The 12,198-nt window shown below is 42.0% G+C and overlaps 1 protein-coding gene across 4 annotated transcripts in view; it reads right to left on the bottom strand.

The window, feature by feature from the left end:
- DLG3 (discs large MAGUK scaffold protein 3) overlaps positions 1–12,198 on the bottom strand; it is a 490,171-nt gene that overhangs the window by 86,615 nt on the left and 391,358 nt on the right. For all 4 annotated transcript variants that reach the window (XM_033945041.1, XM_033945038.1, XM_033945040.1 and 1 more), the window contains one exon: positions 8,209–8,250. In XM_033945041.1, the coding sequence (XP_033800932.1) occupies positions 8,209–8,250 (42 nt within the window). The remainder of the gene's footprint in view (positions 1–8,208; positions 8,251–12,198) is intronic.

Consider the following 12,198-nt stretch of genomic DNA (forward strand, 5'->3'; position numbering starts at 1 on the left):
TAGCTTCTACATCATCGGTCTCCGCTTGGTCCTGCAGCGTCTGATGGACGAAATCTCCCATGCGTGCGAAGTCTGTGCCCCGGAAATTGAGTACCTTTGTTTTCGTGTTTGATCTAGGGAAGCCTTTCCTAAGGTTGAACCATACTATATTGTGGTCGCTGGAGGCTAGCGTATCTCCTACTGAGACCTCTGAAACGCTTTCCCCGTTGGTGAGTACCAGGTCGAAGATCGCCTGGGCCCTAGTGGGCTCCGTTACCATTTGTTTGAGACGTGCTCCCTTTATGGATCCTGAGCAGATAACACTGCAAAAGTATAAAACACTGATTTCTGGTATTTTATTGGCGGAAAGAGGTATACATTCCTCTCTCAATATTCATGGGGGTTAGAGGCAGAGCCGGCCCACGAATATTGAAAATTTGCGAATTACTTTTGGGCTGGCTCTGACCCACCCCCACCTCCCTCCTGCCATCACCCTCCGAAAGCATCGCGAGTTCTGGGAAGTCACTAAGTGCTTGTCAGCTAATAATGTGAGATACAAGTGGCATTACTCTTTTGGCATCTCTTTTACCCTACAGAATCAGTCTCATAGGATGACAATGCCTGGTGAAGCCCAACAGTTGCTCCAGGAGGCACAATTGTGGTCTGCGACGGAGGCCTTGCCTCGGATGGCTCAGCCGGGGCAAAGTGGATCCCATGCTCAACCGAGATGGTGACGTGGGGAGAAAGCTAGACAGTACTGAGATTTGATGCTGGACCTCTAGGGAACGTTTTTGCCAGTTTGTAATGTTCATTTTATCTTTATGAATGTTCTGGGAGCTGAGGGTTGCTACATTTGCTTGACTTGGGTTGTCCTCACCTGGGCTGGAGGGGATGTAGTGAGCCCATAGGGGTCCAGGCACAATCTTACCTATCAAAGCCCAGAGACAGCGGAGGTTTCGTCGTAGAGGAGATGGGTTTGCTAAGTTTGTTTGAGAAGGAAGTCATTTGAGAGTGTGGGGGTTGGAAGGTGGGGGGCTGGGTGGTGGGTGAAGGATAAGCAGGTGGGTTTCATTCAGAGTTGGCAAACATATGACAACATTTGCAGGGGACTTCATATTGTGCATTCGGCCAGGGCACATTGGGCTCCTGCAGTGATTTGGGGGTGGATGCAGAGAAGGCCTTTGATCAGGTCTCCTGGTCTTTCTTGTTTCAGACCATGTCCTCCATGGGAATCGCAAGCCAATTTTTGACCTGGGCAAAGGTATTATATGTGAAACCGCTAGCAGTGCTTAGGGTTAACAGGGAGTATTGTGTGGACTTTGAATTGGCTCAGGACACGAGACAGGGGTATGCTCTTTCGCCCCTTCTCTTTGCCTTGGCCATGAAGCCCTTTGCCCAAACAGTTCGCGATGAGGAGCCCATTAGAGGGATTCCTAGTAGTGGAATAGAGCATAAAATATTCTTATTCACAGATGATATTTTGCTTACATTGGATCGGCCCAATGAATCCTTACCGGGGGTGGTGTCTGCCTTGGAACAATATGGCAGGGTGGCTGGATTCTAAGTCAACATGTCCAAGTCAGAAATCCTTAATTTAACTTTAGATTCATCTGAGCGTAAATTTCTGCAAGCCAAATATCCATTTCGGTGGGCTAAATATTCTATACGATACCTAGATATTAATCTTACAGCTGACTTACATTCTCTTTATACTGTGAATTATCTGCCTCTCCTTCAGCAATTTCGTGAGGACTTGGAAAGATGGGAGCAGGTTCCCATCTCTTGGCTTGGAAGGGTGCAAGTTCTTAAAATGATGGTACTGCCCAAATTCTTGTATTTGTTTTTGGCCTTACCCATTCTTTTACCAAAATCTTTTTTCACAGATTTACAATGTAAAGCTTTTGCCTTTGTTGGTGTCGGAGACCACCCCGGGTGTGGAGAAATATGCTCTTTCAATTGAGGGGGGGGATGGCTGTCCCTCAATTTTATTGCTATTATTTAGTGGCACAGCTTAGATATGTAGTGGCCTGGCATAAGGATCTACAGAAAACTTGGGTGCAAATGGAGGCATGGTTCATGGGGGATGTTTCTTTGAGTCATCTTCCCTGGCTTACCCTGAGCTGGATCCTAGCGATGGCCTCTCATGTTAACCCTCCGACTGTGGTCCTCTTTTCAGAAATGCTTATTTCCTGACAGGGTTTATTTTGGGCAAACTCCAGTGGTTGTGGCAGAGGGATTTACCCCTGGGCAGAGTGATGTTAGATATTGGGCTTGGGCCAGGGGAGGACTAGTCTCCTTGGGACAATATTTGGTAGAGGGTAAAATAGACTACTGTGTGTTCCCTTCTTAAAGTCTCAACAGCCAGCTATAAAATGCTGTACTGGTGGTATTATACTCCCTTAAGATTGCATAAAATTAAGCCTAGTATCCCGGATACTTGTTGGCATCTTTGCGGGCACCAAGGTTCTTTTGAGCAGATCTGGTGGACCTGCCCAAAGGCTAGTGAATATGTTTGTGCTGATGTCCAATATCTGTGGTGTTATTATTGTAAAACATATGGGATGTGCTTTGTTGAATATGGTGCCTATTAAATTCTGTAAACTGATAGCTACCATTGTGACTGCTGCCAGGTATCATAAGAACATAAGCAATGCTTCTGCTGGGTCAGATCTGGGGTCCATTGTACCCAGCAGCCCGCTCATGCGGCGGCCCAACAGGTCCAGGACCTGTACAGTGATTCTCTATTTATACCCATCTATCCCCCTTTCCAGCAGGAAATTGTTCAATCCTTTCTTAAACCTCAATACCGTACTCTGCCCTATTACAAAAAGTAGCTTATGTTTTTCAAATGTCTAAACTTAACGGCTATAAAACATCATAGAATGCCAAGAATGCTTCTCTGGTGGAAGCCTTATATTGATTGGTGTGAAAAGAAAGGGCTGTCCACGACCTCTTGCTAGTATCCAGTGATATGCACAGAGCTGTGGGGGAGGGGTTTGTACTGTATGGAGTGGTTTTGATAGGTCTTGTTCTCAAGCACTCTGTTTTTCAATTGTGCAACAGTGCAAGTTCTGTTTCCTTGGTTGTAAAACTGCAAAATGTTTAAATAAAGAAATTTTTAAAAATAAAAATGAAGAAGGGTAGGTGAGCTTTCACCCAAGGAACCACATCTATGGTCACTTTCATGGACCACAGCAAATGCAGGTAGTGCCAAACCATAGGAACTGGCATTGCCAGAATCTCCAAAACCTGGCATCTTAGCTTCAGTTTGCATGCTTCTAGAAGAAAAACCAAAGCATTCTGCCATGTTGAAAAGAACCCCCAGATGCTCTAGGGATTGGACCAGGTTCAGATGACTCTTCAGGAAATTGATAATGCATCCCAAGTCCTGCAGGAGCTGGACAACTTGTGCTACTGCCTGGTGATTTTCAGCTTTAAACATGGCTCCGATCAGCCAATCATCCAATATGGATGAATCTGAATCCCTGCTTTGCGCAGGTGTGCTGTAGCTACCACCATCACCTTTGAAGGTATGAGACACTGTTGCTAACCCAAAAGGGAGCACAGGAAACTGGGAATGCCTCTCCAGTACGTGGAATCTGAGAAACTTTCTGTCTTCTGGGAAAATGGGAATACATAAGTTAGCCTCTGTCAAATCCAACGAGGCTAGGAATTGACTAGGTTAGAATGCAATCCCCTACTCAACAGAGAATGACCAAAGAGATTTGCACAAGTATATTTCCTTTTATTAAGCAATTCAAATGATATTAAGCATTAAGCAATTTAAATGATATTAAGCCAGGGGAGGGGATATGATTGAAACCTTCAAAATACTGAAAGGAATCGACAAAATAGAGCAGAAAAAATTATTTACATTGTTCAATTTGACACAGACAAGAGGATACGGAATGAAGCTAAGGGGGGACAAGTTCAGGACAAATATCAGGAAGTTCTGCTTCACGCAGAGAGTGGTTGACACCTGGAATACTCTCTCAGAGGAGGTTATTGCGGAATCGACCATCCTAGGATTCAAAAGCAAACTAGATGCACATCTCCTTAAGAGGCATAGAAGGATATGGGTGACTAAAAATTATGACAGGTGTACACCTGGCAGGGCCTCCGTGTGTGCGGATTGCCGGACTTGATGGACCGATGGTCTGATCCGGAGATGGCGCTTCTTATGTAGTTGTGCAAGAGAGGGAAATCGCTCACAAACCTCAGAACTGACTATCCCCCGACTTGCCTTACACTGATGTCCTTTTATAATTTTTTCTAACCTGTGACTTGCCTAGTACATACCGAAATTTACAATGCTTACTGGAATTTTCTACCTTCACATTTCTCTATTACCTAAACTTGTTCTAAAGTAATATTTTAACTTTATTAACATCGTTTCCATAGTTACTAGCTTATTTACTTCTCGAGGGCATCTGGATTCCCATGAAATCTGCTTGCTCTCGTGGCTTCTTTTGTTTCTCTATTGGAATACATATTGTCTTCCCTTACAATTCAGGTTCGATTTCATCTCTCTGCATTTGTTTAGGCTTAATTACAATTCATTTTTCTTCCTTTGTGCGCTTGTCAACACTGTGCCAAGGCTACTGACCTCTTCACCCCTGGCTATGTACAATTCATTTGTCTTGTCTTCTGTGTTTCAGTATTTTCTTGTATTAAACAAACTAGGGTTTTTTAACTCTTTCACCCATCACATCATAACTACTGCTACATCTAGAATTCATCCAGTGCCACTGAGGCTATGACCGAATGCGTGGTCTCCATTCAGAATCTGGGCACCTTTAGTGCCGCACTGACAAACTTCAGATTCAGGATGGGCCTCCAATCGGCTGAGTCTTTCCTGGGCATGATAAAGTATATTCCTAAGCCCAATTCTGCATCCGGTACTGACTTCACAGCTTAGATCCTCCAGAAGCCTGTTTACCGTCACTCTGACTTTGACTGCTTTCTCTAGTCTTCCTACAAGAAAATCTACAAAAATTCCTGATGAGGACAAAAAAAATTGGACCTTGCAGCTCTCTCAAATTATGTTCAGCACTCATCTGTCAGAATAGATCTTCACCCAGGCATCCTTGTATGCTGAGAGTCTTTCTCCTATTCATGGAAGCTCAGGCTCTGGCCTGGCATCATTTGGACTTCTTGGTAAAAGCCTGAGCAAGGAGTTGACACCTGAGGTCATCTGGAGCCCCTGAACCTCTGTCTAGATCTCTGAGCAGAGGAGCCCGTCACTGCATGTAGCCATGAAAGGAATCAAGATTCGACCGCCTGGGGCATGTGGTCTTCTGTCTGGCAATGGCTTAGGATGATGATCAGCCACACTGGCCATGAGATCATCCAACTCCTTGCCAAAGAGCATTTGTTCTTAAAAAGGGAGCCTGCTCAAAGTAGCTTTAGAAGCAGAATCTCCCGCCCATTGTCTGATCCAGAGCATTCTTTAGGCGGAGACAGAATATGCAGACTCCTTGCTCATGACCCTAAAAATGTCATATAGGGCGTCTGCTACATAATCCACCCCTGAAAGTAACACCTAAAGGTATGCACGCTCCTCTGTGAATGGTTTCCGGTGCAGCATCTTATGGCAGGTGCACCACAAAGGAAGCCACCGCCTCCGTTTTCAGACCAAGAGCTAAAGCCTCAAACTGTCTTTTGAGAACCAAGTACACCCTGTGATCCTGTGCATCCTTTAATATCACAAGGGATTGAAGTATGCTTAGTTACTTGTGCTAATAAATCCAACTTAGGAGGGGTAAAAAGCTGCTTGAAATCAAGAGCTTTTGGGTACAATTTTGTCATAGCCGTAGCAACCCTCAGAGGGCCCTCTCCCAGTGCTCCATCAGGATCATGATTATCTCTGGATGTGAAGGAGAAATGTGGATGGGTCATAAACAAAATTTGAGCTGTGGAAGTTTGCGGGAGTTCCAAATTTAATTCTAGTAAAGATACTGCAATGAATTCCATCAAGTCCACCGGTTTGAAAAGTCTGCACACCATTAGGTCCTCTCCCTGGTCTAGGGCTGCCACAGACTCTTGGCTGTGATCAACCACCTGAGATCTGGAATCCTCTAAACCTGAGGATTCACTCTGAGGATTCACTCTGAGGGATTAAAGGCATTGACCCCCGATCCCCAGTCTTCACAGTCCTTTTCCGACTGGTCCTCTGGTTCCAGGATTATGGAAGAGTTCTGCCTCAAACAAGCTTGTAGATTCCTCCAGGGGCTTGTCTGTTCATGCTGCCTTTTAGTCAGAACCCGAGTGTCTGAAACCCTCGACCCAATTAGATCCTCACACATCTTCAGGGGGGATGCAGCCAGCACCCGCTAAAGTCCTCTGGACCAACACAGGCCACTCAACTTGCACTCGTGCCTGAAAAATTAGGGTGAGCTGTGCTCCCAGGGGAATTCTCTCTGAGCTGCCAGCTACAGCCCTCTGAACTGAGTCTGTATCTTCTCCCAGGCAGAGCTGTCCCAGGATTTCTGGGAATTTCTGTAGCACCAGAAAGCCTCAAAAGTCAGCTAAAAACCCAAAAATAATAAAACAGATGCAGAGCAGAAAAGACACCTTCTCAACTCGTTTGCACAAGGAAAAACTGAGGAGCTGAGGCACTGCCCAATGACACAAGGAGAAGTTGAAAAATGTAGATAATGCCTTCTGCAATCCTCATGGATTGCAGTGGTGGACACCAGTGGTGGACACCTGGAATGCGCTTCCAGAGGGCGTGATAGGGCAGAGTACGGTACTGGGGTTCAAGAGGGAATTGGACAACTTTCTGCTGGAAAAGGGAATAGAGGGGTATAGATAGAGGATTACTGCACAGGTCCTGGACCTGTTGGGCCGCCGCGTGAGCGGACTGCTGGGCACGATGGACCTCATGGTCTGACCCAGTAGAGGCATTTCTTATGTTCTTATGAAAGGAAGAAACCCTTTGCACTAGAATTAAGAGTTATTTCTACACCATGGACATATATAGCATTGGCTGAATCCTCTCTAGCAACTTCAGCAATGCCAAAGTCTGTTAGCCGTACTTCCATGAAGCTATCAATAGCAAGAGTGCTATGGCACTGATGAGAATAAGTATAGCAAAACAAGCTGTGCTTATTTTATTGTTACCCTTGAATATTCAATGACTGATAAGAATAACCCATATAAAAGATGACCTGGGTTTATTGATGGGATTTTGAAATCAAAATTTCTTGACTTACAGATGAGTATACATGGTAGGTATGATCTGTAGGCAGGTCTTCCTAGGAGCATAGTTTGAGCATGCTTGCACATTCATAGAGTCATACATAGAGCAGGGATAAATTTGTGCACTTCGGAAGGGCACTGTAGGATGCTATTTTGTAAAGGCACATATCCTATGTTGATCTATATAAAATAGGTGCATTTGAAACTTTTAAATAGGTTCCTCTGCTATGAAATTACCCCTGATTTTTTTTCCCATTTTTGAACTTTTCCATCTACTATATATTTGAGAATTGTTTATACAATAAACAATCTACAGTGTGATCCTGATAACTTTGGACTTCTTGACAATTCAAACAATTATGGGTGGATGGCTTAGCACAAATGTGAACAACAAAGGGTCAAAAGACAGTATTGAAGCTGCTGATGCCCCATGGACTATGGACATGTTAGGCAGTTGTTTGCCAAGTGGAAGTTAAAAGAGAGGCAGCTTATAAAGAACCACCTGTAGAAGAGAAACTACCAGCAGTCAGGCAGTTGGTGACGCTATGAGACAGCCCCAGAAACAGATCCTAAAGAAGTTTCTGCCACAACCACTTGTGGATCCCTAAAGAGAGCCATAAAAAGTAGATTACTATTCCTGTTTCAACAATTTTAAAGGGACATTCACAACACGCTGCATTACATAAGAATAACCTTATTGGGTCAGACCAATGGTTCACCTAGCCCAGTATCTGTGTTTTGCAAGCTGTATTTATGAATTGTAAATGCACTTATAAATATGTTATTTTGTAATTTTAATGAAAATTGCACTGGGTAGTCCTGTGTGTCTAGAAAAGCTGGCCAGGAGTGTAGGTTAGATGAAGACCAGCATCTGCTTTTCTCTAGCATCCCACCTCTTCCTCCATGCTGAGGACAGTCTTAGCACCCTAATGATCTACAGACACAAATACTATTGACAAAAATTAGTTTAGAAAAAGCACCAACTCTAACATGTAATGACAAAGAAATGACAAAGGTATGATAACTTACTGGAACTGCTCTCGCTGTCACTAGTGTTGGATGTGACTCCCTCTGTAAATCAACAAAATAATGGCTAGTCAGAAAACCTTGCCAACAGAGTTCTTGAATGATGATAAATACAAAGCATTTTGGAACAATTTTCAAAACCCTAGTTAGGCTGAAAGTATGAAAATATTTCTCTACATGAACTTTCAAGCTAAGTGTCAAAGGAAAAATACCCATTCATTTTTTGTTTGAAAATTAGCTTAGACAGAGTACACATTACAAGAAAATCTATAGATTTTGCCCCCGCTTTACCTGCAGGTAAAATCCACAGAGTGAAATATGTGAAAATATTTGAAAATTAAATCCTCATGTGCATTTAGCTTCTTCTAACCTTTTCCCTGACAGCTAAATGTAGCCAACTTGTGAAACTAGAAGCTAGATTCAGCCTCTGGGGAAACAAAGTACCATTTTCAGCTGCGAGTACCTATCCAGGTAACTCTTAGTTACTCGATAAATCCCTTTGAAAATTAACCTCCCCCTAGAGTGCAAGGATTCCCAAACATGGATACCCTAATGAAGGCCTATGAGGGAAATCAACTAGCTCTCCCACATTTGAGGCTTCTATAGGCTACATAGTTAGAGAAGACTAGAGAAATCATGTCAAATTCCACTTATGAAGGATATGAAATTCTCAAACCACGAGTGAGCCTAAGCAGTGCAACAATCTAGTGTCCAGGTTTGTCCCCCAGCCTGAGAACAGTAGCATCCGTTCAGCACCACTATACCTGAATCAGTATTCCAACAATGTTTCATCGGCCAACAGAACTCTTTCAGCACCACAGTTAGAGGTTAGAGACAGTGGATGCATGTAAAGATTATTGTACTATACCATAGTTGTGTGCCATTCTTTAAGACCTTGGCATTTACTCTTGGTCCTCAAGGGCTGCCAGTAGGTCAGTTTTCAAGCATGAAGAGGATCTGCATGCTTATTACCTCACCTTATATGCAAATCTCTCTCATGAATATTCATTACGGATATCCTAAAAAAACTGACCTACTGGGTGATCCTCAAGGACTGAGCGAATATCAAGGTCCTAGTTGAATGAACACATCACAATATATCACATTCAAATTCACATACCATATTAAGCAAATGAAAAGACAGAAGATGCTTTCCTGTTTATTACCAATATTGCTGGAGTTTTTTCCTAGCTGTTGATAAAAATTATTGTGTGTGTATATTATAATAATATACAACTTTATTTATTTATTTATTTTTATAATTTTCAAATAATTACATACAGAATTGTACAAGAAATACTGAATACATCTTTTTCAATTCATCATTAAACAAATGAATATGAAACAAGAAGAAGAAGAAAATCTCTTAAATATAGTCCACCTATTGAGGGAGAAAAAAGCTTTAAGAATCCTCTTTGTGGGAATCAAGGATCAAAAAAACAAAATATATAATAAAAGGAAAATATAAGCTCAAACATACATCATTCTTATCATTTTATGACCACATTATAGTTTCAGTCTGGGCCACGGTAGAAAGCCCTTTACCTTCCAGAAAAAAACCTAATTGGGCCGGTTCAAAAAAGATATACTTATTCCCTTGAATACTGAAAACTGAAATAACTGAAAACTTGCCCCTAAAGAAATCACTCTTGTAAGGTATGTAAGAAATTCTTTCCTGCGAGATTGAGTCCATTTAGATACATCTGGAAATATATTCACCTTTTCACCTAAATAGGAGACCTGTTTCATTTTAAAGTGTAATTTCAGTAACGTTTCTTTATCTTGTAGAAACACAAGCGTGACTACCAATGTAGCACGACCTTGCACCTCTATCACAGATGATTCCAATAATGCAGAGACATCTAACTCAGTCTTTTCCCCTTGAGTGTCCTCTATAATCTTTTTTAAATAGTAAATTTTTTGTACAGGGGGTAAGTTAGATTTTGGAACCTTCAGCACCGTTACCAAAAAATTTTTAAACAGTTCTAAAGGAGAAAAATATTTAGCAATAGGAAAATTTAAAAGTCTCAAGTTTAAATTCCTTAGTTGATTTTCCAAATTTTCAATTTTCCTCATTAATAACATTTTGTCAGATGTTTGTTTAACAAGCATAGTCTTCGTTTCTTTTATTGTTTTCTCCAATTTAGATATCTCTTCCTTCTGAAGTTGAGCAGAAGTCTCCAAATGGGTTATCTTAGCAGATAAATTTAAAGTATTTATAACAAAGTTAGTACATACCACATGTAGGTTTTCTATCGCGGTCCAAATCGAATCCAAAGTCACCGCTGACGGTTTCACAAGTGGCTTGAGGGGGGGAAAGATCAGCCTGTTGGAAAATGGCTCCTTCCACGCGGGTCAACCCGCAAGTTCCCTCATCCTCACCACCACTTTTTCTCAGCGGTGGAAAATTCCCCACCTGCATCGGCTCCAGAGTTTGAGTCGATGACAACGTGCTGACATCCGGGTTAGCTGGACGTTCGACACGCTCCTCACCAATTGGTGAGTCCTCCAGACTCGTCTGTCCCACCTCAGAATCTCCGGGCATAGGGGGAGTATGTGGCCCACTCGGGCTCAGCGAAAGATCGCTGCCTAAGCTGTGCACTTCCCCTGGCACAGCAACAGGAACACCCGCTGAAGTTTGATGGGCTGCGAACGCTGTAATCGCAGTCTGCCGCAGCGTTGAGGTTTCCGGAGCCGCTGGAGGATTGCCCCTCGGCCTTCCCCGTCTTTTGGGCAACCCGCAGGTAATTAAAAGTAGTAAGGCAAACGAATAGAGGAAAAAACTTCCAAAATGACGGGAGCTCCCTCAACTCGCGTCCTGCTCGAGCCTTTCAACTTTAATTTTATATACCGCCCAACCATAAGTTCTGGGCGGTTTACATAAAAGAAAAAACTGAACAAATTCAGTGATGCATACAATAATAAAAAACCATTGCAGTACAATAAAAATTTAAAACAGTAAAGCTTTAACAAAGCATAGAAGAATTCAAATTACATTTTTTCAAATAATTTAGTTTTTAATAGCTTCCTAAAAGAGTAATAAGAATCAACTGAAGGAATAAGGGAGCTCAACCAGGCATTCATTTTTCCTGCTTGATAAGCAAATGTTCGTTCATGAAATCTCTTGTATTGAACAGACTTCAAAGATGGATACATAAACATATTATTAATTCGGGTAATCCTGTTAGGGTTATGTATTTTAAACAGAGAAGATAGATATCCAGGAGCTAAACCAAATAATACCTTAAAGCAGATACATCCAAATTTAAATAAGATTCTTGCCTCAAAAGGCAACCAGTGTAATTTTAAATAAAAAGGACTTACATGGTCAAACTTTATAAGGCCAAAAATCAAACGGACTGCCGTATTTTGTATTAAGCACAATCTATAAAAAGAGATATTTAGAAAGGATATAGCAATAGTAAAGAATTCTGCTTTCTCCTCAGTACAAGGCTAGAGAATGGAGGATCAACTCTGAATGAAAGTGAACATACTGGTAATTAGAGCATATCTGCCCAGTTATATACTGGAGAAGTAGGAGGGCAGCCATCTGTGTATATCCAGCACCATTTGTTATCAATTAAAACTGATGCTCATGATAAATTTTTGGATATTTACAAAACTAAAAATCAGTTTAAACTATTTATACTTTAATTTCAAAAGCTTAGCTATAAGCCTGTAAAACTTCCCAGCAACAACTTCTGGAAAAGGCTGACAGTGGGTTATGCCCCCCAAAATGAGCCTGGACCATACAAAAAAAAAAAAAACAACAACCCAAAACATGGACTTGGGAGGATCACGTAATACAGTGAGCTGAGGAACACATTTCTCCTCAGCTTCCAGCTCATTTATACAACTTCAACCCCTGTGGGCTATAATCAGAACATATTTTCTATCTACAAGGCAAGATCAGGACTCTCTCAATTTATGGACAACTTTATTTGCAAATGGTAATGACCACAAAAACAGGTAATTACAACAAAGAAAGACTGT

The sequence above is a fragment of the Geotrypetes seraphini genome, chromosome 5 (genome assembly GCF_902459505.1).
Source record: "Geotrypetes seraphini chromosome 5, aGeoSer1.1, whole genome shotgun sequence".
Lineage (NCBI taxonomy): Eukaryota > Metazoa > Chordata > Amphibia > Gymnophiona > Dermophiidae > Geotrypetes > Geotrypetes seraphini.